The following is a 27,317-nucleotide window of genomic DNA, read 5'->3' as shown; positions in this document are numbered from 1 at the left end:
CGAGAGAGCCTTGACAAAAGGCTACGTATCACTTGCTGCAGACGTAATTCATAAATGAATGATACACGCCAAAAAAAAAATAAATAAATAACAACAACATGCTGCTGGCATTTTTTTTTCCGTACCCTTAATACGCCGAAGAAATGTGTTCCAGTAATGCTGCTTGAATCGCTTACAAAATAATAATAATAATGATAATAATGTCTTGATCATGCACACTGAGTTCATGAATATTCATTTACAATGTTACTAGTATTATGTACATCGACGATGCGGCCGATGGGAAAAAAAACAAAACAAGGAAAAACTGAAACCCCACCTCTTCCTCTATCTCACTGAATATGGCATCCATGATGCTGTGATTCAAATCACAATTCTATATAAAACTAGACTGTTAGTAGTTGTAACTAAGCCAGCCGTGTAATTGTATACAAAATGATACAGTACTGTACTACAGTATTGCAAACATTGAAAATGAACTGTTTGATGCATATTCATTTCACCTTGTAATTATGCACTGAGTAATTATGCATTATTCATATCCTTGAGCTTCCCTACCGATGACGTCATTATTTACGCATGCGTAGGTGCGTGCAAATGGATACACGTTCAAAATGGCAGCAAGGGGCAGGTCGCTTACTCCTAAAAAATGTGGAAAATTTTGCAGTTTCCAGATGAATTGGTGAGAAGAACCAAGCCAATGAAGTAATCTATACTTCAATTTTGATCGTTACTGTGTTCATTATCGAAATTTAGTTACTGTTTATTTGTGAAGTCGCCGCATGTGGCAATAGGGGAGCTCACATAAGCGAAACTGCGGGGAAGCCGCCAGGACCGCGCCTGGCGGCGCGGTCTCCGGGGCTAGGGTCGGGCTAACTCGGCCCACGGGACATCTCGTCCCACCCGTCGAGGGTGGGCCGAGTTGTCCCACCCGTTGGTATCGATAGTGATCGTGAGCGCTTGTCTGTGTTTGAGTTTATTTCGTCTTTATGACGTCTTTTCTGACCGTAATCTTTATGGAATTGTGTTCAGTGGTTTCTGTAAAAAATATTTTCCAACTTTTGGCGGATACAACGACGTAAAAATGAAATTTCAGACGTTCTTATCGCGGTTCGCGATCCCCATAGGTTCACGTTCATTTCGCGCGGTGGGCTAACTCGGCCCACTAAGTTTTAGCTGTTGTTTTGTCAGTAAATCTCCGTAAAACTATCAATTTTATCAGGTATGAAGGTGTATTAAGGGTTCCTTCAACTAATTACATCTTCGAGGGAGTTTAATTTCGCACATGTTTGGTGAAATGTTGGATATTTGTTCGCATGATTTCATCTTTGCCGTGTCCGCACCGCCGCACTGGTCTCGCCACTGAAGCTCGCCCAAACACACAGTGGCAGAGCTGAGCAGCGCCATGCCCACTCGGGGAGGCGCGGCGGCCGGGCGGCGTGTTTTTTTTAGACGGCACAGATTGGGGAAACTAAAAATCTATCGGGGACCCTATCCCTAAACCTAACCCTAATCCTAACCCTAACCATCAAACCCTAACCCTAACCCTAACCCTAACCCTAACCCCAACCCTAACCCTAACCCTAACCATACCACCAAAAACCCTAACCCAACGTTTTTCCCATAGGTTTAACACGCGCCATGCCCCAATCTGTGCTGTCTTAAAAAAAACGCGGCCGGGCGCGGCGGGGCGCGGCCCGTGGGGCGCGAGCGGCAGAGGGAGCAGCCGGCCACTCTGTACTCGTATTAGTAGAAAAGAAATCAAATTACTGTAAACGTCAATATTTTCGCGCGATTAATTTTTCGCGCTGAGCGGCTCGAAAATGTATTCGCGGGTTCTTAAATTCGCGCTCCGCAGCAGGTTACTTTACTGTAGTACACATTCACTGCTTTCATCCAAAGCCTCTGCTACATAGCTTGCTATGCCAGCGTACGACAAGCGACGTAGCGAGCGGCTCGACTGCGAGTACAACAAAGAGATTATACCACAAGAGGGCGTAGTCCAGTGGGGAGGCAGCCGCGCGAGGGAGCTGCCATTTCGCGTTATCAGTCAGACCGCAACGTCCTGAAAAGCCTTCGCATTTATCGTACGCGGATGCATGGACCTTACGGACATGAATACGTAATGAGCTGGGAGACCACATTTTCAGAGTGTCTGTAAATCTAAACGACATTATCAATCTTCATGACTTATACATCGATAAAAACTCAAGAGTTGTACTTTGATGAAATTTGACCACTTAAAAGGTTATGACATATAGAATATACTGAACAAGGAAATTATGAAACACAAACTTTTGCATATTTTTCATTTTCTTAAGGGGTACACTAGACCAATGAAATTAAGGTGGACCAAAATGGAAAAGGTATAAAATGAAAGAGAAAATATCATTCTATGAAAACATAATGACTTTATGTGGGCTGATCCTATGAACGGGTCAGGTTGGCGAATTAATCATTGCGTTGTACAGTTAATTTTTGACGAGATTTCAGTTTGCCGCGAATACGCGTTTCTGATTGGTTAATTCCCTCTGAGTGGAGAGTTGAACGAACCTCTCGCAATGACAGTAAACGTGTACTCTGTAGACATAACAGTAATACGCTGTGTGTAGATGACAGTGTAGGACCCTATGGTGTGTGTGTGCGCGCGCGCACAATGTATGTATACGCGCTCAGGTTCAGGCAACTGTAGCAGCAAAAGATCACCACGTAAACAACAAGAATAACACTCCATTCTGATCGACAGCTCAACTTTGGCTTGAACTTTGTTTGCACAACTAGATAGAGTAGCGTGTATTAATAAATAGCATACAAACGAATAATAAAAGATTTAGCACTAAGTTTGCGCAAATGAGTTCTTTGGGGCTCTCTATTTGGTATTATAATAATTATTCCTTATTAATCCGCTGTATACATCGCTGAGTGATTTATTTAATGATACCCTGGGAGCGCATGATCATTTATGTATCTCAAATTGCCACACTATGATTTTTACTTGACGAGACTTTCAATTTTTGTTGTTTTCCAAGCGAGGGACCAATTCAGTTCTTATTGTGCTATTATAACAAGTATATCTAAAACGTTGACCATCATTCATTTGGTGATTCAACCTATGAACGGGTCGGGTTGGCAATAAATAGAAAGCCTTGTTCTAATTTGTCTCAGGGTCGTTTGGAAAATATCGATATAATGCAGAGATATGAGTGATGATATCATAAGCTCATTTTATATAATGTAAGCATTAAAAGGTGTCATTTATTTCAAATATTCACAAACCATGTCCATTAGTCACGGATAGTAGATCTTCATGTCGCCAATAAGTGAATCTCGTAGACCATGCACTTTGTCTCTGAATTATCTCGCAAAATCTCGGGTGCTGAGAAGGACATGCGCAAAAACCTGCGCGTACGATAAATTTTTGATTTGAGCTCATTAACAGCAGCGTTGCGGTCTGACTGTTATGGGAGCCGCCATTGCACGGATCCTGTACAGTTATTAATCAGTAGATGGCAGCGCACTGTTTAATGCGCTCGACTTGAATATTCGGCGCAGTGACCTTGCGTTGTTTTATTGTGACGTCACAATGGTCATGTTTAAGCGTCATAATGGTGCCTTATGTTGTTTGATTTTATGGCGTGAGTGGGAATGTACGCGAAACAAACGTCATAATGTCAAGTACTGTGTAGTCTACACCCAAGTTCCCACTGTTTATTTTGCGAACAACAAAAAGGTCTGGACTCTACCCAATGGTTCAAACGATATGATATCATCGTAGAAACTAATACTTAAACAATTAACCACATTGTGATTCTGAAAATGAAAATGTGTAATAAAGAATAACATAATTATTCCAGATATGATATGAGAAGATATGACTTGAACGTAGACTTAGATCCAGTGCCAGGAGCTGAGTGTGCGCTCCCTCTTCAATTTTGGACGCACTATTTGTACGCACGCGTATGGCTACTAGACTGCTACTACTTACTCTATAGGTATAATCTCTTTGGAGTACAAGCACTCAAATACGTAGTACAGCTGTGACTCTAGTACCGTAGTCACGGGGGACTGTAGCATCGATGCGTGCGGTGCACACATGCATGCTATAAGTACACAGCAATCTAGGGTATCGTCTCTTCGCACAGTACTAGTAGCGTAAACATGCCTGTACATTGTACTACGTAGCAGGATCATCGATGAAGCGCACACAATTCATCCCGTTCAAAATGTGCGTAGAAAATTGTGAAGATATATTCGCGCGTTTTTGAATTCGCGCTAGCCGAGCGTAGCGCGAAATCCGCGAAAATTAATGTACCGCGAAAATTTCCACGTTTACAGTATGTAGCAGATCATTCGATGTGAACTACATGAAGGTCATTATATGCATTTGATTTTAACTGTTAAATGTTTTGTTGTTGTTGTTGTTGCTGATTTTATATATAGATCTGCGTTCTACTCAAAAGTTATTTCTGTTCAATAAATGTTACCTTTTTTCTTAATAAAAACAAACAAGCAAAAGTCAAAGGGGCGAGTCTGTTTATGGGCAATAATTAATAAATTGTTTGATATCCAGTGGTCAGTTATTTTACCTGTAGATATGGATGGTTTGGTTGAATGGTTGATATCATGAAACCGGTAATAGTGCTAGCTAGATTGGCCTTGTTTATGATCGTAGGGCCTACCTTTTGTATGTACTTTCAAAAATAAAAAGGAATTGTTTTTGTTTTGATGACATTGCCATTTTTGCCATGGGAATCCTTACCCTAATTCAAAAGAAAAATCCTCTGCCACCTGTACCTTCACGATAATGGCCAACCGTCAAGTTCTTCTTTTTTTTTTGTAATTTTCTTTTTATATATAGATATCTCTCTCTCCCTCTAGCTATGTTAAGTATACTGTGATGATCTATTGAACCAAACTTGGACTTCGTATCTTAATCTTTTCCATGCTTTAGCCCTATCATATGTGTTAAACTTTTACATTTTTATTTATTTGTACAAAACAAGGCTGATTATAAAATTCTCAAATCCTTGCTTGTCCTGCACTCATACTGTTGAATTCATGCACTTTTTCTTTTTCTTTTTAACAAGCAGCAAAGATGAATAGCTTCTCAAATGGTCTTCCTTCTCAAGCACGGTACTCAAAGTGTTACACGATTTGCAGTCATGCAGGATCACAAAAGAAACATTACAACATAAATGCACTGGTAGGCATTGGCAAGGTCATGCATATAAAGCTCTCATCTTCCTTCACAAAAGAATCTGTTGTTTTGTGGCCATTGCATCCTTTCGACTGTTGCCCTGCCCTTGATTACAATATACCGGTACTGCTCTTTCCAAGACTGCAAGATCACAGCAAATTTTGGATAATATTAATGTGAGCATGTAAAGTATGTTTTGTTTTGTTTTTTTTTGTCATTTTAACATCTGTTATTTTATTATTTCCTCTCTATTTTTTTTTCTTGAATAACAGAACATTCTCATTTGACTTGAAAAATACTTTCATTTTCAATAATCACATTACCAAGTATCATCTGTGTACAAAGCTTTCTTTCCACAACTGAATTGTAAAGTTCTGTTTTTTTTTTACGATTCTTCGTCTGGCTCTATAGATCGCCTACTGCCAATATTTCTGCTTCCTTTCTCCGTCTCTCTTTCACTCTTCCATCGACCCATTCTTTTCTTATGCGTGATGAATGTGTTTGTCAAGACAGAGTGTCAAATGAGATTTGATTTGAAACACTGCATACTTCATGTGAATTGCACACCAGTATTTTTTTTTCCGAATTCATATTTACATAGAACAACTAGTGTGTGCATATCTACACTGATGTTCAATGTACACACATTTGATATCTTTAATAAAAAAAAAAGTCTCAAGTATAGCGCTGTACTATGGATTGAAAAACATATGTGACAAAAACATAATTTTTTTTTAGAGTCATCACACTTCATCATCAGTGAATTTAATTCCACCACATTTCATAGTGTGTTATAAAGGTAATACAACATTTGTTCCTGTGACCTTGTAACAATTGCTCTGGTATTATTTTCTCCAAGGACTTGGGATCAAGGTTAGGATTGTGATAGGAGTAGGGTTTGAGTAATGTTTCTTTGTAGAATTTATGTTTGCTTTAGCATGCAGAATTTCAAGTGAACGATTGTTGCGGGAGCAAATGTCATAATAACCATTACGACACTGACTTCAGGCCTATATTTCAGTTAATAGGCCTACTTCAGTCGATAGTTTGCTTTCTTCTAGATTTTCATCCTTTTGACCTACCTGTACAACATAAAACCAGATAGTTGCCAATTGATGAACTCTGCCCCAGGAGAGGTGCATCACAGGAAATGAGATTGTTGTACATAAATTATGTCAATCCAGATATACACTTCATGAAATGTTGCATTATTGTATAATTTCGGTGCCCTACATTATGCTCAGTCACTCCGCAAAACCAGACAATGTCCTCTCAAAACTGAATATTCACCATAGCTGTAGGGGCTGAAGAAAGCAGATCTGTTCTCGGTCAGTTCCTGTGGTAAACTTTTCTTAATACTACTCACTTACTTTTTCCAGGGTAGTTAATTTACATATTAAGATCATAAGATAAACAAATCAACCAAAACGAAAGGAGAAAAGTAGTTTCACCCGAGGACCGAAGGAACTGATGGAAAATAAAGGTGTTTTGTTGATCTTTTTTGTATTTATTGATTTTCACTGATTGCAATACAGTATAAGACGAATAACCATAAACCATTATATAAATCATCATATTTACATAAACATTTATATCGATGTACGTGTAGGGCAATTTGTCAATCATTAGCAGTCACAACAGTATTTCTGTTAGCATAGTACATTGAATAAATATCCCTTTGAAAACAGACTTCACCATAGTAATCATTTCAGTACACAAAAAGGTGACATTCTCACATATTAAAACTTGTATTATTTCACAAATGTTACATATTCGTAAATTAAGGAGCAGTGTCCCAACATAACGAATAGTGTCATCCGAGTCACATGATAATTGCCAACAATACAGCATGCATCCAAATCGGGTTTTTTTATGTGTCTGTGTTGTGTGTGTGTGTGTTTTTTTTTTATTCAATATCAATCATTAATAACGTTGATGATGGGGGGTAGACAGGAAAAACAGCAAAATGACAACAGCAAACTGCACGAGGTCGGAATACATATTATTGAGTCATCCTGGGAAAAAAATATCAGAAAAAATAAAAGACAAAAAAAAAATTCAGGAAAAAAAAATGAGTCAAGCAACCCCCTAACTGGTGTTATATGCCCAGCCTTTGCTAGAAGAAACCCTGCCCTAGCTTTGGCATTGGCTGGCGGTAGCACACCAGCTCGACGTTGCAGCAAAACACAGTTGAGTTGAAAGAAGTTGCTCCCTCTCTAGCTCTCAGCTCAAAGTTCAAGACAATGGACAGGAAAATGCCAACTAACTACTGCATAGAATTTACTCACGCGAGAAAATTGGGAAGTGCAGCAAATGACGCCTTTTCCTCCAATTTCAACCACCGCCCGTATCCGTAGCGACGTTTACGGAGTGGCCGACTGCTCCCTCTGTGCCGTGCCCGCGGGTGCCCCTCCGTGCCTCGCCGAGAGAGTGGGCATGGGCATGGCGCTGCTCAGCTCTGCCACTGTGATGAGTGTGTTAGCCAGCTGGTGGCGAGACCGGTGCGGTGCGGATACGGCAAACATGAAATCATGCGAACAAATATCCAACATTTCCCCAAACATGCGCAAAATTATATTCCCTCGGAGATGAAATTAGTTGAAGGTACCCTTAATACACCTTCATACCTGATAAAATTGATAGTTTTACGGAGATTTAATGACAAAACAACAGCTAAAACTTAGTGGGCCGAGTTAGCCCACCGCGCGAAATGAACGTGAACCTATGGGGATCGCGAACCACGATAAAAACGTCTGAAATTTCATTTTTACGTCGTTGTATCCCCCAAAAGTTGGAAAATATTCTTTACAGAAACCACTGAACACAATTCCATAAAGATTACGGTTAGAAAAGACGTCATAAAGACAAAATAAACTCAAACATAGACAAGCGCTCACGATCACTATCGATACCAACGGGTGGGACAACTCGGCCCACCCTCGACGGGTGGGACGAGATGTCCCGTGGGCCGAGTTAGCCCGGATCCTAGAGTATAGTGTCTACTGTATACGCTATAATTTTCGCGTACATAAATTTTCGCGAATTGCCGCTGTCACACATTTTCGCGAGTGGTTAAATTCGCGATTGGGGGACCAGAGAAAATATGAAGTGGCAAAGAAAGTGTGAATTTTCAACTTACTAGCAAATAAGAATGATACTAGATATTACACTGCATGTAAAAAAAATTACCAAACTCTGCGAACTAGTAAGTTAGAATTCAACATTTTTGAATTGGTTAAGTCCATCACGCTAGATTTCTGACGAGTGGTCCCCTTGCGATAATGGATCTGGATCTGGATGAATACGCTGAAAAACTCTGGATAGAGTATCACTCAGCACTGTGGTGTGATGTGCAGCTAATCACAACGGAGGTGACGCTGGAGCGCTTCTTTGAATGTGTCAAATTTATGAATCTGCTTTATGTTACTCGGCAGATTATTCCAATCCTTCGCTGTTCTATGGAAGAAGGAGTTGGCGAGAGCAGTTGAGGAACCGTATAAAGTAGAGTAATTATCCGGACAGTGGCGTATCTAGGGGGGGGCAAGGGGGGCACGTGCCCCGGGCGCTACTCCTTGGGGGCGCAAAAAACGAAAAAAAAGAAAAAAAAAAGAAAAAAAAAAAGAAGAAGAAAAAAGAAAAAAGAAAAGAAGAAGAAGAAGAAAAAAAAAACTCGCCCCGAAGGGTGGGGGGGGGGGCAGAAAACCAAATCAAACAAGATAAGAACAAAACATGATGATGACGCGGACAAAATGACAATGTTTATTGTGTTCACACAAGAATTCCATGTTCTGTCAGCTGAAATACAAAAATTTTCGGCTCGCTCGCTGCGTTCGCTCGCCAAAATTCATATAAATAAAGAAGGTTAGAACAAAACGTGATGATGAATAGCGATCGCCAATTGGATCAAAAGAAGGCGCCAACGGTTTAAAACATACGGGGGGGGCGCAAAAAAAAATCAAGCAAGATAAGAACAAAACGTAATGATGACGCAGAAATATGCAAATTTCGGCTCACTCGCTCGTACAATTTAGAGTATTTTTTTCAAGTCCACAGTTTGTTGGTATAAATCGTTATCTATAAGGCCGTCCCTATATCTTGATTAGGATTGTAAGATTAAATAAGCAAGAATTCAATGTTTTGTAAGCTGAAATACAAAAAAAAAAATCGGCTCGCTCGCTGCGCTCGCTCGCCAAAATTTATCCAAAAAAAAAGAGAAGAAGATAAGAACAAAGCGTGACGATGACGCGCACAAAATGACAATGTCTATTGTGTTTACACATGTCATTTTATATTTAGCAGGATAAATGTTACACGGAGCAGCGGCTGCAATTTCATTCGTTCTGAAGCGATCGCCGATTGGATCAAGAGAGGACGCCAACGGTCTCGAACATAATTATGGGGGGGGCGCAAAAAAAAATCAGAAAAGATAAGAACAAAACGTAATGATGACGCGGAAATATACAAATTTCGGCTCACTCGCTCGTACTAATTTAGAGTACTAGTATTGTAAGTCCTCAGTTTGTTGGTATACAAATCGTTATCTATAAGGTCGTCACTATAATTTATCTTGATTAGAATTGTAAGATTTGATAAGCAAAAAATGACAAGAATTCCATGTGTTGTATTAGCTGAAATACAAAAATTTTCGGCTCGCTCGCCAAAATTTATCAAAAAAAGAAAGAAAAAAGAGATAAGAACAAAACGTGATGATCACATGGAAATATACAAATTTTGGCTAACTCGCGCGTACTAATTTAGAGTACTTTTTAAATTCCTCATGCAGTTTTTTGGTATGAATCGTTATAAGGCCGTCACTATATCTTGATTGGAATTGTTAGATTTGATTAGCAAAAATGACAAGAATTCCATGTTTTGTAAGCTGAAATACCAAAATTTTCGGCTCGCTCGCTGCGCTCGCTCGCCAAAATTTATCAAAATTCATTACATTTAAATCACCCTCAAAAGACCCCTTTTAAGTGCTTGAAAACGCATATCATGCGGACTTTCTTTAAAGTCCCTACCGGGATGGGGTTGGGGTTGAACACTTTCTCAGAAATTAGGGGCGCAATTTTCGCGCTTGCCCCGGGCGGCGTTTTCCCTAGATACGCCACTGTATCCGGATAACTTCGGGTTGTCATACCTCTCGGTGCTTGAGCAGGACTGATATAATCCTCGAGATTTAGATCAATATTGCCGTGCTTTATTTTATGAAATGTTGATAGCCTTAAAAGCTTGCGTCGTTCTGGGAGTGGATAAAGTTTGAGATCCTTTATCATTCCGGAGACGGAAGATTGCCACTTGTAATCATTACAGATGAATCTGGCTGCTCTATTTTGTACTGCTTGAATCTTGGAGATGTTACGTTGAGTGAAGGGGTCCCATACTGTACAGCAATACTCCAAGTGGGGACGCACTAGGCTCTTGTATGCTTGTAATTTAACATTTCTCGGTGCATTATGTAGATTACGACGGAGAAAGCCAATCATGCTGCTTGCTCTGGCTGTAGTTATATCAATATGTCTATTCCATTTTAAATTGTCTGATAAGACAACTCCTAGGTATTTGTGACTGGACACTGTTTCTATCTGGTGACCGGCTAAGGTGTACGTGTGATGAATGGGTCGAGACTTCCTTGTGAAGCGCATAACGTTGCATTTGTCCAGCTTGTATTTCATTTGCCATCTTTTTCCCCAAGCCTCTAAGGTACGTAGGTCTTGTTGAAGTATGACACAATCTTTATGTGTCTTAATGGGACGGTAAACTACACAATCGTCTGCGAATAGGCAGACGTTGGATGAAACTTGATCAGGGAGATTATTAATATATGATAAGAAAAGCAATGGGCCCAGAACAGTGCCTTGGGGCACTCCTGAAGAAACATGAACGGGTCTTGAGGATGACCCTTGGACTACGACTGTTTGTTCCCTTTCTGTGAGAAATTGTGAAATCCATGAAAGTAATGAGCCCTGGATTCCAAGATACTTGAGGCGATGAAGGAGCCTCTGATGTGGTACAGTATCAAACGCTTTTGCAAAGTCTAACACAACAGCGTCAACTTGCTTAATGGTTTCGACAGAGGAGAAAATATGATGAATTGTTGTAATCAGTTGGGACTCACACGACCGTCTGGATCTGAATCCATGTTGTGTGTTACTGAGGATATTGTTATCCTCCAGATGGCTCATAATGTGGCGATAAATGATATGTTCTAAGACTTTGCAGCAGGTGGATGTGAGGGATACCGGCCTGTAGTTGGCTGGGTCGGATCTACTACCATTCTTATACAGAGCATTTATATTAGCTTGTCTCCAATCTCGGGGTAGCGTGCCAGTCCGAAGACTTTGCGTAAATATGACTTGCAATATAGGTGCTACTTGTGCAGCACATAACTTGAGAAATTTGGGAGAAATGCCGTCTGGGCCAGAAGCTTTATTCACATCTAAGTTCTTAAGAAGTTTCATAATACCTTCTGTAGAAATAATCAAATCTGATATTGTTGGGATTTGTCTCTGTCCCATATGAGGAATATTAATCAAATCTTCTTTAGTGAAAACTGATTGATATTGATCACTTAAGACTTCAGCTTTTTCACGAGCTGTATCGGCTAGTTTTCCCTTGGAATATAAAGCCGATATACCATTTGTGTCACGCCTCTTTTGCTTAATAAAAGACCAAAATTTCTTGGGTTAGAAGTGAGTGAGTCAAAAACTGTTGTTCCTAAAAAATGTTGTTCAGCTTTTCGAAGTTCTTTTTGGACTTGCTTACGAAGCTGCCTATAACGGCACCAGTTCCGATGGGATCCATCTGTTTTGGCACCATAAAACGCCCTATTTTTCTTTCTAATCAATCGCTTGAGGGTTCCGTTTATCCAAGGAAGATTAAATCGAGTACTCTTATACCTTGAAGGAACATTTGAATCAACACTGCTATAAATAGCTTCCTTAAATGCGTTCCAGTTCTCCTCCACTGTCTTATGTGCATAATTGGCCTGGAAAACTTGAAAGAAATTTTCCATATCCTTTCTGAGATTAAATGTATCTGCTTTATCCCATAAATAAATCTTTCTACGTTTTGCTTTATGAAGAACTGGGCGTAAAGAAATTTCTGCTATCATATTGAAATGATCAGATATTCCTGCTTTTGTTACAATTGGTGCAAAACAGCCAGGGTTTGTTACGAGAAGTAGGTCCAGGATATTTCTAACATTGCCTGATCTCGTCTTCTGGTTGTGATTGGGTTCGTAAGCCAATTGAGTGAGTGAGAAATCGTGGATTAAATCGAGAAGCTCTGTGGTCAGTTCCTGGGGGTACACGCAGTGGTGTTCAGGCTTTCTACACAGATTGGACCAATCAATGTCTGGGACATTAAAGTCACCTCCTACCCATACTATAGGGTTTTTACTGAAATCAATCCTAGACAAGGATTCCCTGAGTTTCTTGATAGGGTCTGAACCCTTACTCGGTGGGCGATAAAAACACCCAATGTGGATTTGTTTGGAGTTCACCATCTGCAGTGAAATCCATATAAGTTCACAATCTACATCCAAAGAGATTAAATGAGTGGAGATGAGATCATTCCTTACTGCTATAAATACTCCTCCTGCTTTTCCCCTCTCTCTGTCTTTCCTATACACTGTATAATTCTCCGGAAAACACTCACTATTCTTTATGCTTGGGTTTAACCAAGACTCAGTGCCAACAATGATATGGGGGTCTGAAGAGTGAACAAGTTCAGCAAAGGCGGCTCTTTTACCAAAAATACTTTGACAATTGAGTATTAATAATCGCAATTTATTCTGATCAGCTGTTTGCCTAGGAGGGTGGCTTGGCCCTGAGAAGGACCTTTTTTGTTTCTTACTGGGTTTACTAGGTGTGGATGAAGATACAGGTTCTCCTACAGAGCTATTCTTTCTGGAAGATTGTGAATCTGATAAATGGCTATAATTAGAATCAGAGTTGTTGTTTGATAGCTCTGGGCTGGACAATATTGCAAAACTATTATCATGAATAAAACTATTAATTCCAGAGGTCCAAAACAGACTGGAGCTAAAAGAGGGCATGCCACATGTACAACAGCACCATGAAAGCTGGGAGTGTTCTGAGAGAATTTGGTACATGCCAGGGGACATAGGTATGCAGTCTCTATGGAGCCACTGCTCACAATGGTCACACTGAATGCCTTCTTGATTCCACCTGACTGCTTTGCCACAAATACCACATGGCCATTTACACTTTGAGCCTGGGTTGGGATGTATGTCCCCTGAGGAGGACAAAATGACTAGCATCTGAGACATCAATGACATCTTGCATAGAATGAAAAGAGAGTTGGACTTTTGAAGGTGGAAAATGTGAGTGCTCACAATTGCAAAAGAGGGAGTAGTGATGTGAAGACCTTTTATCTTAAACCTGTTCTTCACTGGGTTGTGATCAAAACATACTATCTTGGACAAATCATGTGCCTGTAAAGACTGACAGAATCTCTCGTCTATGTAAAGGACGACAGTAAAGCCACATTCACGAGTGTGTGTGGACATGTTATTGCTGAAATCATGAGATGTGTAGGGGTTGGGTACCGAGTCAGCAAGGTAATCAAAGGGTAAAAAACTGACAAAAACCAGCAACAGGTTTGAGGAGTGACTCTTCTGGTTATGACTGATGTCAGTACTGAGGTTCAGAGCTGGACTATGGCCAGCAAAATTTTGTAGTCCTAGGTTTGTTGTAAAGAGGAGAAAAATAACTGCTACAAGAACCCATAGGTTCTTGGATTTGCTGCAGGTATTGATGTCATACATTGTCATTGTCTAGAAAGAGCGTCTGAAGTTCTTTAATAGGCAGACAAAGTTCAGTGAACCGCTGAATATCTCCTGGTAGAAACGTCAGATAATCTGAGCCGATATAATAAGTCTGCGAATTCTGAGTCTAACTGTTGATGCTCGCTTTAACATCTAAGTAAAGCAGACAAATGTCGACAATCAGTCAGAGACTTTAAATCTGATATCGATAACAATATCAATTGTTCGAATAATTCTAATTTCAATAAGGGAGGAATGAATGAGTGTACTTCCCTTCTTGCTGTGAAACTTCTCGGTGCTCAAAATTGCTCTGGATATACTCCTTCTCCTTTTGGTTTGCCGAATACTTCAATAGGCTTCTAATCCTTCCAAATTCCCACTGTAGCCGACATGAGACAAAATGACTGCCAAGGTTCCCGCCACTGAAATTAGGTACACGTTGTAGCTTGTAGTAGGCGTAGTAGATTGGCTCTCTACAGTATTCGTAAGTAGACGTGGATGTGCGTAAACAAGCTTAGCCAGTATGGTCTGTTCGGTAAGCCGTGACATGGTATACTAGTACTGAAATGTTCGTATCATCAAGGCAAGGGATTCATTTTTTAAGGTAATATTTTCGCGTGTTGTTAATTTCGCGAATAGCTCCCGACTCGCGAAATTCGCGAAAATAAAACCCACGCGAAATATATAACGTATACAGTAATGGAAAGAGTTCCTTATGTCCCCCCCCCCCACTAGTTTGCAATGGATAGATTGCTATTTTTTTTAATCCTAATATTAATGGACTAAATAAAGGTTCGAAATGCCATTTATGGGAAGACTTCCCATAACCTTTATTTAGTTTATTATTAGTATAGTAAGGGGGAATATTAGTGGTTTGTTTATTTTGTGCAAGTTGGTGGGGGGGGGGGGGAGGGGGGGAACATACGGAACTCTTTCCCTTAAGTCATGACAATGTCACTTCACAGCAAGTGGAGTCACAAAATAACAGTGAATCGCCGTCAAAAATATGTCGTAATACTTTAGGGACTCAGTGCACGACCATCATGGTGTGATTATCAGGATTATGTGGATTATATGGATTTTGAATTGACTTTCTTGAAATTATGTTACATATGCTTGGAAGCTCAGACCTACATAAATCTCAATCCTGTCAATTTATGTCTACAGTCTTCTTTTTAATGTTGTTCCACAGTAGGAATACAATGTAATGAAACGGAAAATGATAATTTATTGCTTTGTGTGCGCACTGAATGTAGATCTCTTCTCTCTGCATGGTTATCCTCCCACTAAAGTCAGAAGTGATCCGGATGATAATAGCTGCACTAAAAAAGTCATGCTTTTGGGCATACGGCTGTACATTCAAGCAGCGAGTATACGGAAACGATTGCTGTCATAGCAGACGATCAAAGATGACGCATACACTGCACTCATTATGAATCAATTTGAATTAATGATGCAATGATAGACAGATTTTTACTGTCAGAAATGCAAATTTTGCCCCATGGACATTGCATGGTGGCTCACTATGGATTGCAATACCATATCTAAGCCCAAGAAATTTATATTTCATGTGAGGAAAGCAAAATCTGAAGTATAGTGTAGAAATTTTTCATGTTTTGTAGCTGCTATGACAGTTCGGGCAACCTCAGAATTCGGAAGTTTTCCGATATCGGCAGTCCTGGCCAAAGCCTGCCGTAGAGCGCGCTCAATACTTTCGAATTCGGAAGTGTCCGATGCGGTAGCGGCCGTCGGCAATGCAGCTGCATGCACGCTTTCATATTGCTACACAGCACTCGTGCGAGGCAGGGAGACTAACGGCGCAAAGCAAGGAGAAATCTCAGAAATTCATATCAAAATCAACATATTTTTTTCGAATTTTACATACCTTGATGTGTGAATTGTGGAATATCTGTCAAACTTGTAGGGTGAGTTCCTTTGAAAGCAGTTTACAATTGTGATTGTGGGTGAGAGTGGTTAGTTAGGTAAGAAGAAGCGTGCCGTTGTTAGCCAATGCGTGCTGTAAGCCGAAAATCTCCGAAAACTTCCGAATTTGAAAGTTTAACTTCCGATTTCGGAAAATTTTCGAATTCTGAGGTTGCCCGAACTGATGAGGGGTGTCCCTATAAAAGCGTGTGGATGCTGGTCAGATCTTAATACGTCACAGTGCAGTGTGTATTGTAATGTAAACTGAATAGAAAGAACAGAGGCTCATAGCACTCAGAGAGCTCTACCATGCATATTCCATGTCTAGATTGAATAAATTTACAGCAGTTGTGAGTCGGAAACAATTCTGATGAATTTATATCAATACTTGGGGCTGTAAACAAGTGACCAATTAATCAGGGCAAGTATGTAACTGTATAATCTTCACTTTTATAGTTAATTCATTTTGTGTGTTTTCTTTGCCATTCCTTGAAATGCCAGATTGCTTGGACTGCGTGTGCTCAATGTGTATGATGTCAACAACAAGACCTACCTGATCAGACTAGGAGGGTGAGTACCAGTAACTAGTAAAAAGGGCAGTCACCCACATTGAATACCACCAGGTTTCAGGAAATTTGTGGAAAATATTGTAGAATTAAAGGTTATTATTATCCAGGGCCCTGTCTTATAAAACTTGTGATAGAAATCAATCAATCACAAATCTCTTGAAAGCTGCAATCAATCGCAACCTGTGATTGATTGATTGATTGCAGTTCTCTGTCTTAATTTCAATCATAACCTTTTTATAAGATGGATTTGCATTCAATCGTAAAGTTGCCATTGATTTGAATCAATCACAAGTCTTTATAAGATGGGGCCCTACATCTTGAGATCATTTGAACCTTATGGAACAGAAGATTATAAAAATGCATATTTTTTGGTGGTTTACTTTGTTAGAAGACGTTTGAGAAAATGCCTGCAATATCTGATGGAAGCCAAGTAAATGGTGTGAGAAATTTCATTTGATGTTTCATCAGGACTGATCAGAAGGTTGTCTTGCTCTTTGAATCGGGCACACACATCCACACCACCTCCTTTGACTGGCCCAAGAGCAACATGCCCTCCAACTTTGCCATGAAGCTGAGGAAGCATCTCAAAGGACGTCGCCTGGTTGAAATCAAACAGCTTGGCGTTGACCGCATCGTTGACCTCCAGTTTGGTTCGGACGAAGCAGCATATCATGTCATTGTGGAGCTCTATGACAGAGTAAGGAGTTTGCTTCTTTTTGGTTGTGTTTTTTTGCCCCCCCCCCACACACACACACATAAGGTTATAAGAATTCAAATCTGGAGTATCAAGATATCACACTGAGGTATGGAAGCTAGTTGTTGACATAGCAACTGTGAGAGGATCAGACTGTGATATTCTTTTTGTATTGTAACTAACTGCCCATGGAAATTGGCCAATGTTACAATATTGGTACTGTACATAGTACACAATAATACAGTTTAGTAGGCCTAAGCCTTGGTGTGCCTCCTGTGTGAATTGATGCATGCACTTCTTCCTGAAAATGAGTTATTAATATTAATATCTCTTTTCATTACTGTGCCCCTCGATCTCAAAATTACCAGCAAGTCCCGATTCGCAAAAATTAGACCGGCTAAGTATATGATATACACAGTGTTTGCAACTTGAGAATGTGAAGTTGACAACTCTTCATGCTTTTTTTCATGAGTCGTTGATAATCATTCATTCAATGTGCTTATCATAGTAGAGCAGATAAGCCGAAGAATTGTGCAAAATTTGACTAAAGCATGAAACTTTCACCATTGTTGGTACATGCTATAAGATTAATTTTAAGATCGGGAGGTAAGTCTGAATTGACCTCTGATGACCTCTAGAGGTCAATGATCTCAAAATCTAAGAAAATTGATATTTTGCGTCATTGGTTAATGATAAACACAGTAATAATGTACTAAAACTTAATTTTTGTCACAGTAAAATTGTCTTTATGTTCCACAGAGCCCTGACAGGTTTCTACCTTTGACCTCTGATGACCTCCAGAGGTCAATGACCTCAAAATGTCAGAAAATTGATATTTTGCATCATTGGTTAATGATAAACACAGTAATGAAGTACTAAAACTTATTTTTTGTCACAGTGAAATTGTCTTTATGTTCCACAGAGTCCTGACAGGTTTCTACCTTTGACCTCTGATGACCTCCAGAGGTCAATGACCTCAAAATGTCAGAAAATTGATATTTTAATGCGTCACTCGTAACTGAAACACGATAATTATGTACTAAAACCAATTTTTGTAAGATGAATTGCCTCAATGTTCCACTGAGCCTTTCGAGTCAGATTTTTACCTTTGACCTCTCATGACCTCAGATGACCTATGATGAGGTCAATGACCTCAAAATGTCAGAACACTGATATTTGGTGCAATTAGTTGATGATAAATATTATCAAGATGTCATATTCATTTGTATTACAATTGAATTGTTTTCCTATTCCACAGAGCAAGAGAAATTACTCACGTGTCTCTACCTTTGACCACTGAGGAAGGTGACGGGCCAATGACCTCAAAATATCAGGATATTGATATTTTATATATACTGTAGTCAATGGTCAACTTATACCCGATGTACAATCATGCAATATGCTATTAGCATTTATGCTATAATAGAAGAATCTTGTCATTCCATGGAACATTGGTCATTAGCCTGTAACATTATATCCAACTTTGACCTCTCAGGACAATGAGAGGTCACTGATCAGCTTATAGAATATCAGAATAGTCCTTCGTGTAGGCTTACCTGTATTGATGTTTGACTTCATTGGTTTAATCGTAAATGCTTAATCATGTACAAATCACGCATTGACGTTTTGATCAAAGTATGTATGCATATTCCACAGAGCATTGGTTTATAGTAACAGGTCTCTGGAATGTGAGAGGTCAATTGCTTCAGAAATAAAGCTTAAGTTTCTTGAGTAATGGCAGTGACCTCAAATAGAAATGTTATGTTTGGGTTAGTTATGCAGACTAGAAAATATAGGCAAATATGGCCATTATCTCGACACTCGAGGAAAACGAGGCCCACGAGACTGATATACAGAGCGTTTAATCTATTCAGTGTATAGGTCTCATACATCTTTTCCCCCATGTGTCGGACTCATTATGGGACTAGTTTGCCTAAGTGTCAAGCTCGTGGGCAATATTTGCATAGTTTCCAGCTGGTGGGCCTGTATTGGCCAGTGTAAAGCTGGTGGGTTGTTACAGTATGACTGCGATGAATGACTCATGGTCCTGGAGTATACAGTCCACAGCTGCGACATCATGTACCATCTTGAAAACTTCGACATACTGTGAGGCTCAACATGCATTCCACATGTCGCATAATTAAAGCAATCCTGTGTATTGCAACTAGCTATTGCCATCCGAGACCTACCCAGGGAATAGATAAGCATTCATGGCAAACCATGGAGAAAGCCGGTTTGTGCAGAATATTTTGGAGTCTACTCCAATAGGAAGCTCAGCTGGAATCACATCGCCACAGCAGCTTAAAAAGGCTATACTTCAACCAAAGACTCTCTCCAGACGAAGATTTCAGGTGTTTTGCTACTCCATGCCGCTCAGGACTGTCCTGGAATATTTATGCATTATCTGGGATCCATTCACCCAGGAGGGAAACATCATGAAGTTTGGAATGATCCAGAGAAGATATGCACTCTTTAGCAGCAATGACCATCACATGCAAAACAAACAGTGTTACAGCCACACTTAAAAAAAAAAAAAAAACATAACAAAACAAAACTACAATGGCAATCCCTGTCAGAAAGTACAGTACAGGCAAATTCAGCGATGATGTTCTGCATCAAGAACTCCACAACATTCACTCTGCAGGAAGTTGTGGCCCCATTGCCGCATTCTTCAAAAAGGGCCAATGACCAAAAATGTCAGGCATCATTTGCAAGAACACAAAGTAGGCCTATTCCCAAAAAAGGTGACCGCTACTCTAGGTCACTGTCTCTTGTATCTCTTTGAAACACTTAAGGAGAGAGATACTCAATAATTAGCTCTGCTATTAAAGATACAGATGTCTCTCTTTTTGTTTTTACTTTTGTTTGTTGTTTTTTGCTTCATATAGCTCTTTGGATACCTTCTTTAACCAATTAAGAAAAGGCTCCATGGCAGAATATTACAAGATTACACAGTATAATGAAGTAGAAGAAGAAGAAGAAGAAGAAGAAGAAGTAGAAGAAGAAGAAAGAGAATAGGAAACGAGATCTGCTGTCAATGACGCAGAGCCAATACCAATCAGTTCCATGGTAAATCTTAGTCGGCACTGCAAAGGTTCGGATGTCTCTGATGGCAAAGGATATTCTAGACCTCCAAGTAAGTCCATGGGGTGGTTTACATTGTCTGGGCATAGAGGGTTGGGTTGGGTATATGAGGATATGATGCTTTGTTATAACAATTAGGTCTGAGATATCTGTTTTTTTATGTTTGTTTTGACTATCCGGCATGGATCTCCAACGAAAAAGAATGATAATGTGTTAGACCCAGCCACCACCGTGTTTTTTTCAATATATTTTTGATATTACAGTGTAGTTGAGAAAAAAGTAACTGCTCATTGTCCTAGATGGAATCAAAGTTGAACTGTGTGTGGAATACTCTGCATACAATTTTGGACACACACACACACACACACACACACGCACACACACACACACACACAAAATGCTTTTTTTTGTTGTTGGTATAATTATTATTTCATAAGCAGCTGGCCATTACAAACCAATGAGACCAGACATCAATATTCTTACATTTTGATGCATATCTTTCAATATCCTCCAGAGGTCAGAGGATCATCGCTAATGTTCATGTAAAATGAGTAAACGCCTTTTGAATTATTGCTCACTGTAATTGCTATAGAAATGCACAATATGTGCATCATTTCAATCATTAAATAATGTATCAATTTCATTTTCAGTCTTGGATTATTTATTTCTATGTACACATAAAATCATGGCAAAGCCAAGTAAACAACTTTCACATCAAAATATAAACGAGAATACTAAAAAAGAAATAGATGTAATAACGTGCAAAGCAAATACCAGGCCTACATCATCTTAAGGTATACAGTAGATGAAAATCATCTTATTGATAAACAATTTGCCTGACTGGGATAGCGACCACTGAACAATATTGTTTCTTTAAACTCTCTCTTCTTTTCAACAATTGGAATAAAACACATGCACATACCGGGGCATCAGTTTGGAGGAGGGGTGGGGAAGTGGCAGGGATAGTTGACCCCCACCCCATTAAATTCTGAGATGTGGACTATGTTTTGTTTTTGTTGTTGTTTATTTTTGTTTTTGCTTTTTGCTTTTTGCTTTTTAGACAGAAAACTGCCCAAGTTTTTCACTTTAAGTGTGCATCGGATTGTTGAAATTTAATTCTGAAATGCAGAATCTCCCTTCCCTGAGAGGGATATCTCCTTTCAATAGACTTCTTCCCCCTGCTTGGTTCCTTCCACAGATATAACATACTTTGGGGAATGATAATTTCCCTAATTCTATGAAAACTGTTTTTAAGAGATATTTCATTTGAATTCTAAAGATGAAAAGGCTTTCCTATATATGCACGAGTGTTCATTTTGGAGGGCAAGGACGCATTTGCCCCGCCTCCCGAGAAAATATGGGAGGGGGAATGGTGGGGACATAAAACTTTACCTCCAAGTATTTCCTCAGATGCAGATTTTTTTTTCACTTTTTTGACAGAAAATGAATTGTCATTGAACATTTCAGCTATAGTATGCACCAGATTAAAAGGCAAAATCTCCTTTGCATACCCCCTCCCCCACACTATCTTTCGTTAGGTCCCCTTCCATATACGCTCAGTGCTTTTGTCCCAGTTTTATTCTATATCATCAAAAAGTATGTACTAGATATTTAATTTCAGTTCCAACATACAGTATTAAAGAAAATCCCTCTTGTTGGAGGGGGTAGTGTATCTTTCAATATTAACAATCCCCCCTCTGTTTCCACCCTTAGATTTAGTACACTCCTTTTACTGATAATTTCCCAAATATTCCATCGTAGATGTGTACACAAGATTTTTTTTTTTACATTTCTATTCTTACTGCAAAGGCTCACTCGCATGGGAAGGGTTGGGGGACAGCCCCTTTCATACCCTCCTCTCGCTGTATCAACCTCTCCTCCATGCATTGATTATGGCTACACATTTGGGTATGGACTTTTTTTCAAAATGGTAGTTCAACCAAGAGTGGCACGAGATCATTGAATTGCAAACAAAAGAATGCAAAAGCTCCATAATGTGGGAGGGGGATACCTCCACCCACATTCTTCTGTCGATTGGTCTCCCTCCATAGATGGCTGACTTACTACACCTTTCTGATACAAATTTCGAGGTATTCCTTTAAAAGTGCATGTGTGCCAGGTCGTTGAATCTCATTTCTCAAAATACAAGAGCTCTCTCGAATGGGAGTGGAATACCCTACCCTCGCCAACGCTGCCCTTGCTGGGTTCATATCCATATAGACTTGGTACACTTTGGCGATCCATAATTTTCCAAATATTCCCCAAAACGTATGCATCAGATTCTAAAAAAAAAAATCAAAAACTTTGTTTTTGGGAGGGGGGTAGGTGAGATGCGCCCACACCCCATCAACTTCCATATAAGTGATGACGCACACGTTAAACAAAAGCTACACTGAATCACTGATTTCAGGTCTAAACCTGAAAAATCCAATCCCCCACCCACACCCTCCCCCTCCCCCTCCGCTTCATTCGTTTGCACCATGAACTTATGCTTACACATATTTTCCAAGTCCCCCCCCCCCCACGTGAAAACAGATCGACACCCCTTGCTCTGTGCACATACCTGACCTAGATAATTACCTGAAAAGTTCTGCGGAATGAGTAGCCACTTTTTTGATAACAGAAATACATGGTTTGTAAGCCCTACATCATAAACAATTAACCATTAACTATCGCAATATCAATGTTAATATCCTCACATTTCATTAGAGGTATTTGACCTTGTGTGATTTTCATAGGTGAAAGGTAATGGCTTGTTAATAAGCAGGGCCTACGAGTGCTCTCTAGAACATCATCATGTTTACCATTGATGATGCCAAACTATTCTGATACTTTGAGGTCATTGACCTCTCGAGATCATCAGAGGTCAAAGGCAGAAACTCGTCTGCATGTGCATTGGAATATGAAGACAATGTCATTGTGCACAGATATGCTTGTTTTGTACATCTTTACCATGTTTGAGCTTTCACCAATGATGTCATAGTTCAATATTCTGATATTATGAGGTCATTCATTGACCTCTCAAGGTCATCAGAGGTCAAAGGTAGAAACCTGTCTGCTCTTAAGAATATGAAGACAATTTCATTGTAAGACAAGATATGCTTGTTTTGTACATCTTAACAATGGTTACCATTAACCAATGACATCACAGATCAATATATTTTGAGGTCATTGACCTCTAAAGGTCATCAGAGGTCAAAGGTTAAGACCTGTCAATGCTCTGTGGAATCAGAAAATGGTTTCCCTGAAGTATAGATGCATGTTTAGTGAATCATAACCACATATATCATTCACAAATATCTAAGAACATCGATATTCTGATATTTAAAGTTCATTGACCTCTGGAGGTCAGCAGAGGTCAAAGGTAAAAACCTGTCAGTGTTATGTTGAATCTGGAAATGATTTCTCTGTGGTATGAATGCATGTTTAGTGCAGCATAACCACATATTTCATTCACAAATGTCTAAAAACATCGATATTCTGATATCTAAAGTACATTGACCTCTGGAGGTCATCAGAGGTCAAATCAGACTTACCTCCCGATCTTAAAATAAATCTTATGGTATGTACTGACACTGGTGAAAGTTTCATGCTTTAGTCAAATTTTGCACAATTCACGTGATTTTGAGGGCTTATCTGCTCTACTATCATAGCTTGACAAACAGAGATATTTTTGATGGGATATGATATCTTCCTTCATTCATTTTGAATCACTTTCTTGTAGTGAAATCTTCTTGTATTCTTATCTCATTGCATTGCATAAAAGTGTCAATTTGTTGCTCTTTTAACTCTTTGTCTGCCACAGTGTAAACCCACTGTACTGGTGTGCTACATTATTCCGAGTCTTTCAATGCATGAGCACTTTCGGAAAACATTCTGTTTTTTAAAGCTATATAGCTTTATTCATTCATTCATTTATTCATTCATTCGTTCATTCATTCATTCATTCATTCATTCATTTATTCATTCATTCGTTCATTCATTTATTCATTCATTCGTTCATTCATTCATTCATTCATTCATTCATTCATTCATTCATTCATTCATTCATTCTCATTCATTCTCATTCATTTATATAGAAACATTCATTATAGAAATGCAGAACAGCAAAGTTGTGAAAAAATTGCAAGCTTTGCTGTGATGTACCTTTTATGACAAAGCTTTGGTTATGGTGCTGTCTACATACTGTGGAATATGTGCATTTCAACAAAATTTTAACAAAATATGCAAAGTTTGCAAGCCTTTGACATAGTCAGAAGTGTGAAAGTGGCACACAGAGAGTTAAAGCTAAAATTACACTTCTAAGAGACTGACAATTCCCCAGCTCAAGTGTATGCACATCAACACCAAACAAACTGCTCAAATATGCAATGTATATAATTTTGATAACTGGTAATCCATATAAGGTGCAACGAGTGAAAAGGGTACTTGCCATTTTAAGTACGCTGATTTAAGGCAGAGTTTGAATTAAGGTAGTAGTTATGACTGTCGTCCTTCAGGTTTTCCAGATCAGAAGCAAGTTTGGTTTTGTTGTTGTTGTTGTTGGGGTTTTTTGTGTGTGTGTGTGTCTGTGTGTGTGTGTGTGTTTGTGTGTCGAATACAGTATTTTCCACGCAGTCGATTTGATTGATTAAATCACATTTGGCTCTTATCACTTTTGACAGGGTAACATTGCCTTGACTGATCATGAGTACACTATTTTGACACTGTTGCGGACCCGAAAGGACAGTGAGGATGTTCGATTTGCTGTCCGGGAGCGATACCCCACTGATGCAGCTCGTCAGCCACCAGCCATTCCACCAATAGAAAGGTTAGCTGATCTCAATCAGATTTCAAAACAAAAAATCGCAGAGCAATTGTAGTCACCCTCTCCATCAAGCCATCCACATGTCTATGAAATTTGTATGAAAAGGACTTTGAAATGAGGTTAACTTTTTTAAAGTATTACCTCAAGCTTCTTACTGGTATAGCAATGACAAATAAATATTTAATTTTGTATTCCACTTACTTTCTTTGAATGATACTTCTAATTCCAGCTTCCAGATAGTATTAAAGTGTCTAATTTCGTGAATGAAAGTTACACTCTCATTACGAATGTTCCCCACTAAATTTTGTGTTTACCATCAGGAGCTGTCCTGTAATGTGACAGTAATCCTGAATTTGCTTGAGAAGGCCCATTGATGTTTTGGAATGAGTACTATTGTCTTCATTGAAAAATACACTTCTACATGCCATGTTATGTTCCTGTTCATTCACTCAAAATTTTCCACTTAGCCATTGAAGTTCTGTGAAGTTCTTTGCTTTATTCTTTGTGATTAGCAAACTTTTGATTTAGCAAGCTTGGATAAAATGTATCTAGTTTCTTTCTGTCATTGTTCTGGTGTGTCTAAAGAAATTCCTTCAAAGGTTCCTGGAGTTCACACAAAGCTAAAATTTAAAGTTTTGACCCTAGAAATAAGACATCAAGTCCTATTATTAGACTGCTCATTGTGAAGTGCTGTAAATCCATGGATTGATTTTTCTTCTTCTCTTTCTGTGTTAACTCAGAGTTCAAGAAATATTAGCTGGTGGTAAACCAGAGGACAACATTCGAAAGCTTCTCAATCCACATTTCAGTAAGTTGTCCTTTATTTGATATACCTTTAGATAACACTGTGAGTAAAATTTCTCTTAGATTCCTATTGATGAATTAATTGTTTACCTCTAATAATAATCTTACCCACTAAATTGATAGATTAGTTGATGTTTACATGGTTCGATGCTTGATTGATATGTTTCACATTTTCAACAAAGTATCTTAGGAATGAAGAGCGATTATATAGATAAGACAGCAATCTACAAGAATGGAACGAAGTTCTATGATTGTAGAATAAAATGCATATCAATGTTAAAGTGCAGTTGTGTTGCAAAATATGTTATTCAATGTCAATGTCTGCTTGCAGTTGTGCAAATGTTCAGACTTGGTGTCATGATGTTAACTATGTGTTTCTGATTTGCATGAAATAATGCTGACTTTGCATGAAGTTACACAAATGAGGATTTTAAACTGTTACACCTCTATACTAATCATCTCTCCCAGAGGATAGTTTACCACTTCAGGGCTTATATGTGTCCAAAAAAAAGAAAAAGAAAAAAGAAAAGATATTCTGAATTTTTGATGTAGATTATTTCTAAGTATTAATGGCAGATTTGTGGTATTTGACTCTGCTATAACTATGTATGGTTATACTCTGATCACATTCCAGTCATTTGTCTCTATATCTCAATGCTCCAGTTTATGGACCAGCCCTGATAGATCATTGTTTGCTCAGCCAGAACTTCCCATCAAATGCAAGCAGAAAGAATGGATTTGACATTGATCAAGGTATTCCTCCTCTCAAGAGAGTCTGTCACGTCCAATAGAATAGTTGTTGGTCGAGAATCTTAAGTATTTGATTGGCTCTGTGCTGAACTAATATCCTTTTCTTATCCAACAAATGATTTTTACCATAAGCATTGATAAAGATGATGTGATTTTATTTACTGAGGGTAGCCCCTTCACTGCTCTTCCATTATAAATGCTCTGCCATTATTGTTTATCCTTGCTTGGTCAGGTACCCATTTTCACAATTGGGTTAAAAGAAGGTCAGAGTAGTCATAAAGCATCTTGTCTAAGGATGAAAGCACTCATCTTACCGGGTATTTGAATTCTAGATTTCCTGTTTAAGAGCCTCATCTGCTCTGCCACTGCAGTCCCATTCTACAGTGTTTTGTGCATGAAACTAATTTAAGGAAGACGAATTATGTGCAGTTATTGTGAAAGAATGACATGAAGGAAAAAAAGGGACTGAATAAAATCCCAGGTTATGTCATTTTCTCACACATGTAAGCTGTTAAAAGAGTAAGAATGACATGTGCATTATTTTAGCACGTGAAAACTATTTGAGAGCAATAGACCTAGTAACTGTGTTCCTTGTATGTGGTGTTGTAACGAAGTGTAGGTGTAGTGTAATCAAGCTTGAGACCTCAAGTACACCATCATAGTTTTCCCCCTCTCCCTCTCTCCCTCTCACCCTCGAT

General features: G+C 39.0%; 1 protein-coding gene across 1 annotated transcript in view; it reads left to right on the top strand.

The window, feature by feature from the left end:
* Positions 1–7,510: 7,510 nt before the first annotated feature.
* LOC139744144 (ribosome quality control complex subunit NEMF-like) overlaps positions 7,511–27,317 on the top strand; it is a 51,997-nt gene continuing 32,190 nt past the window's right edge. Inside the window, exons 1-6 of the mRNA XM_071654598.1 lie at positions 7,511–7,703; positions 16,406–16,481; positions 16,949–17,177; positions 24,923–25,068; positions 25,806–25,873; positions 26,533–26,622. Of these exons, the coding sequence (XP_071510699.1) occupies positions 7,511–7,703; positions 16,406–16,481; positions 16,949–17,177; positions 24,923–25,068; positions 25,806–25,873; positions 26,533–26,622 (802 nt within the window). The remainder of the gene's footprint in view (positions 7,704–16,405; positions 16,482–16,948; positions 17,178–24,922; positions 25,069–25,805; positions 25,874–26,532; positions 26,623–27,317) is intronic.

The sequence above is a fragment of the Diadema antillarum genome, unplaced genomic scaffold (assembly GCF_040938485.1).
Source record: "Diadema antillarum isolate AM-2024a unplaced genomic scaffold, OU_Dant_1.0 seq00001140_RagTag, whole genome shotgun sequence".
Classification (NCBI taxonomy): domain Eukaryota; kingdom Metazoa; phylum Echinodermata; class Echinoidea; order Diadematoida; family Diadematidae; genus Diadema; species Diadema antillarum.
The sequence above is the reverse complement of the archived record's forward strand: the minus strand, read 5'-3'. Positions and strand labels throughout refer to the sequence as shown.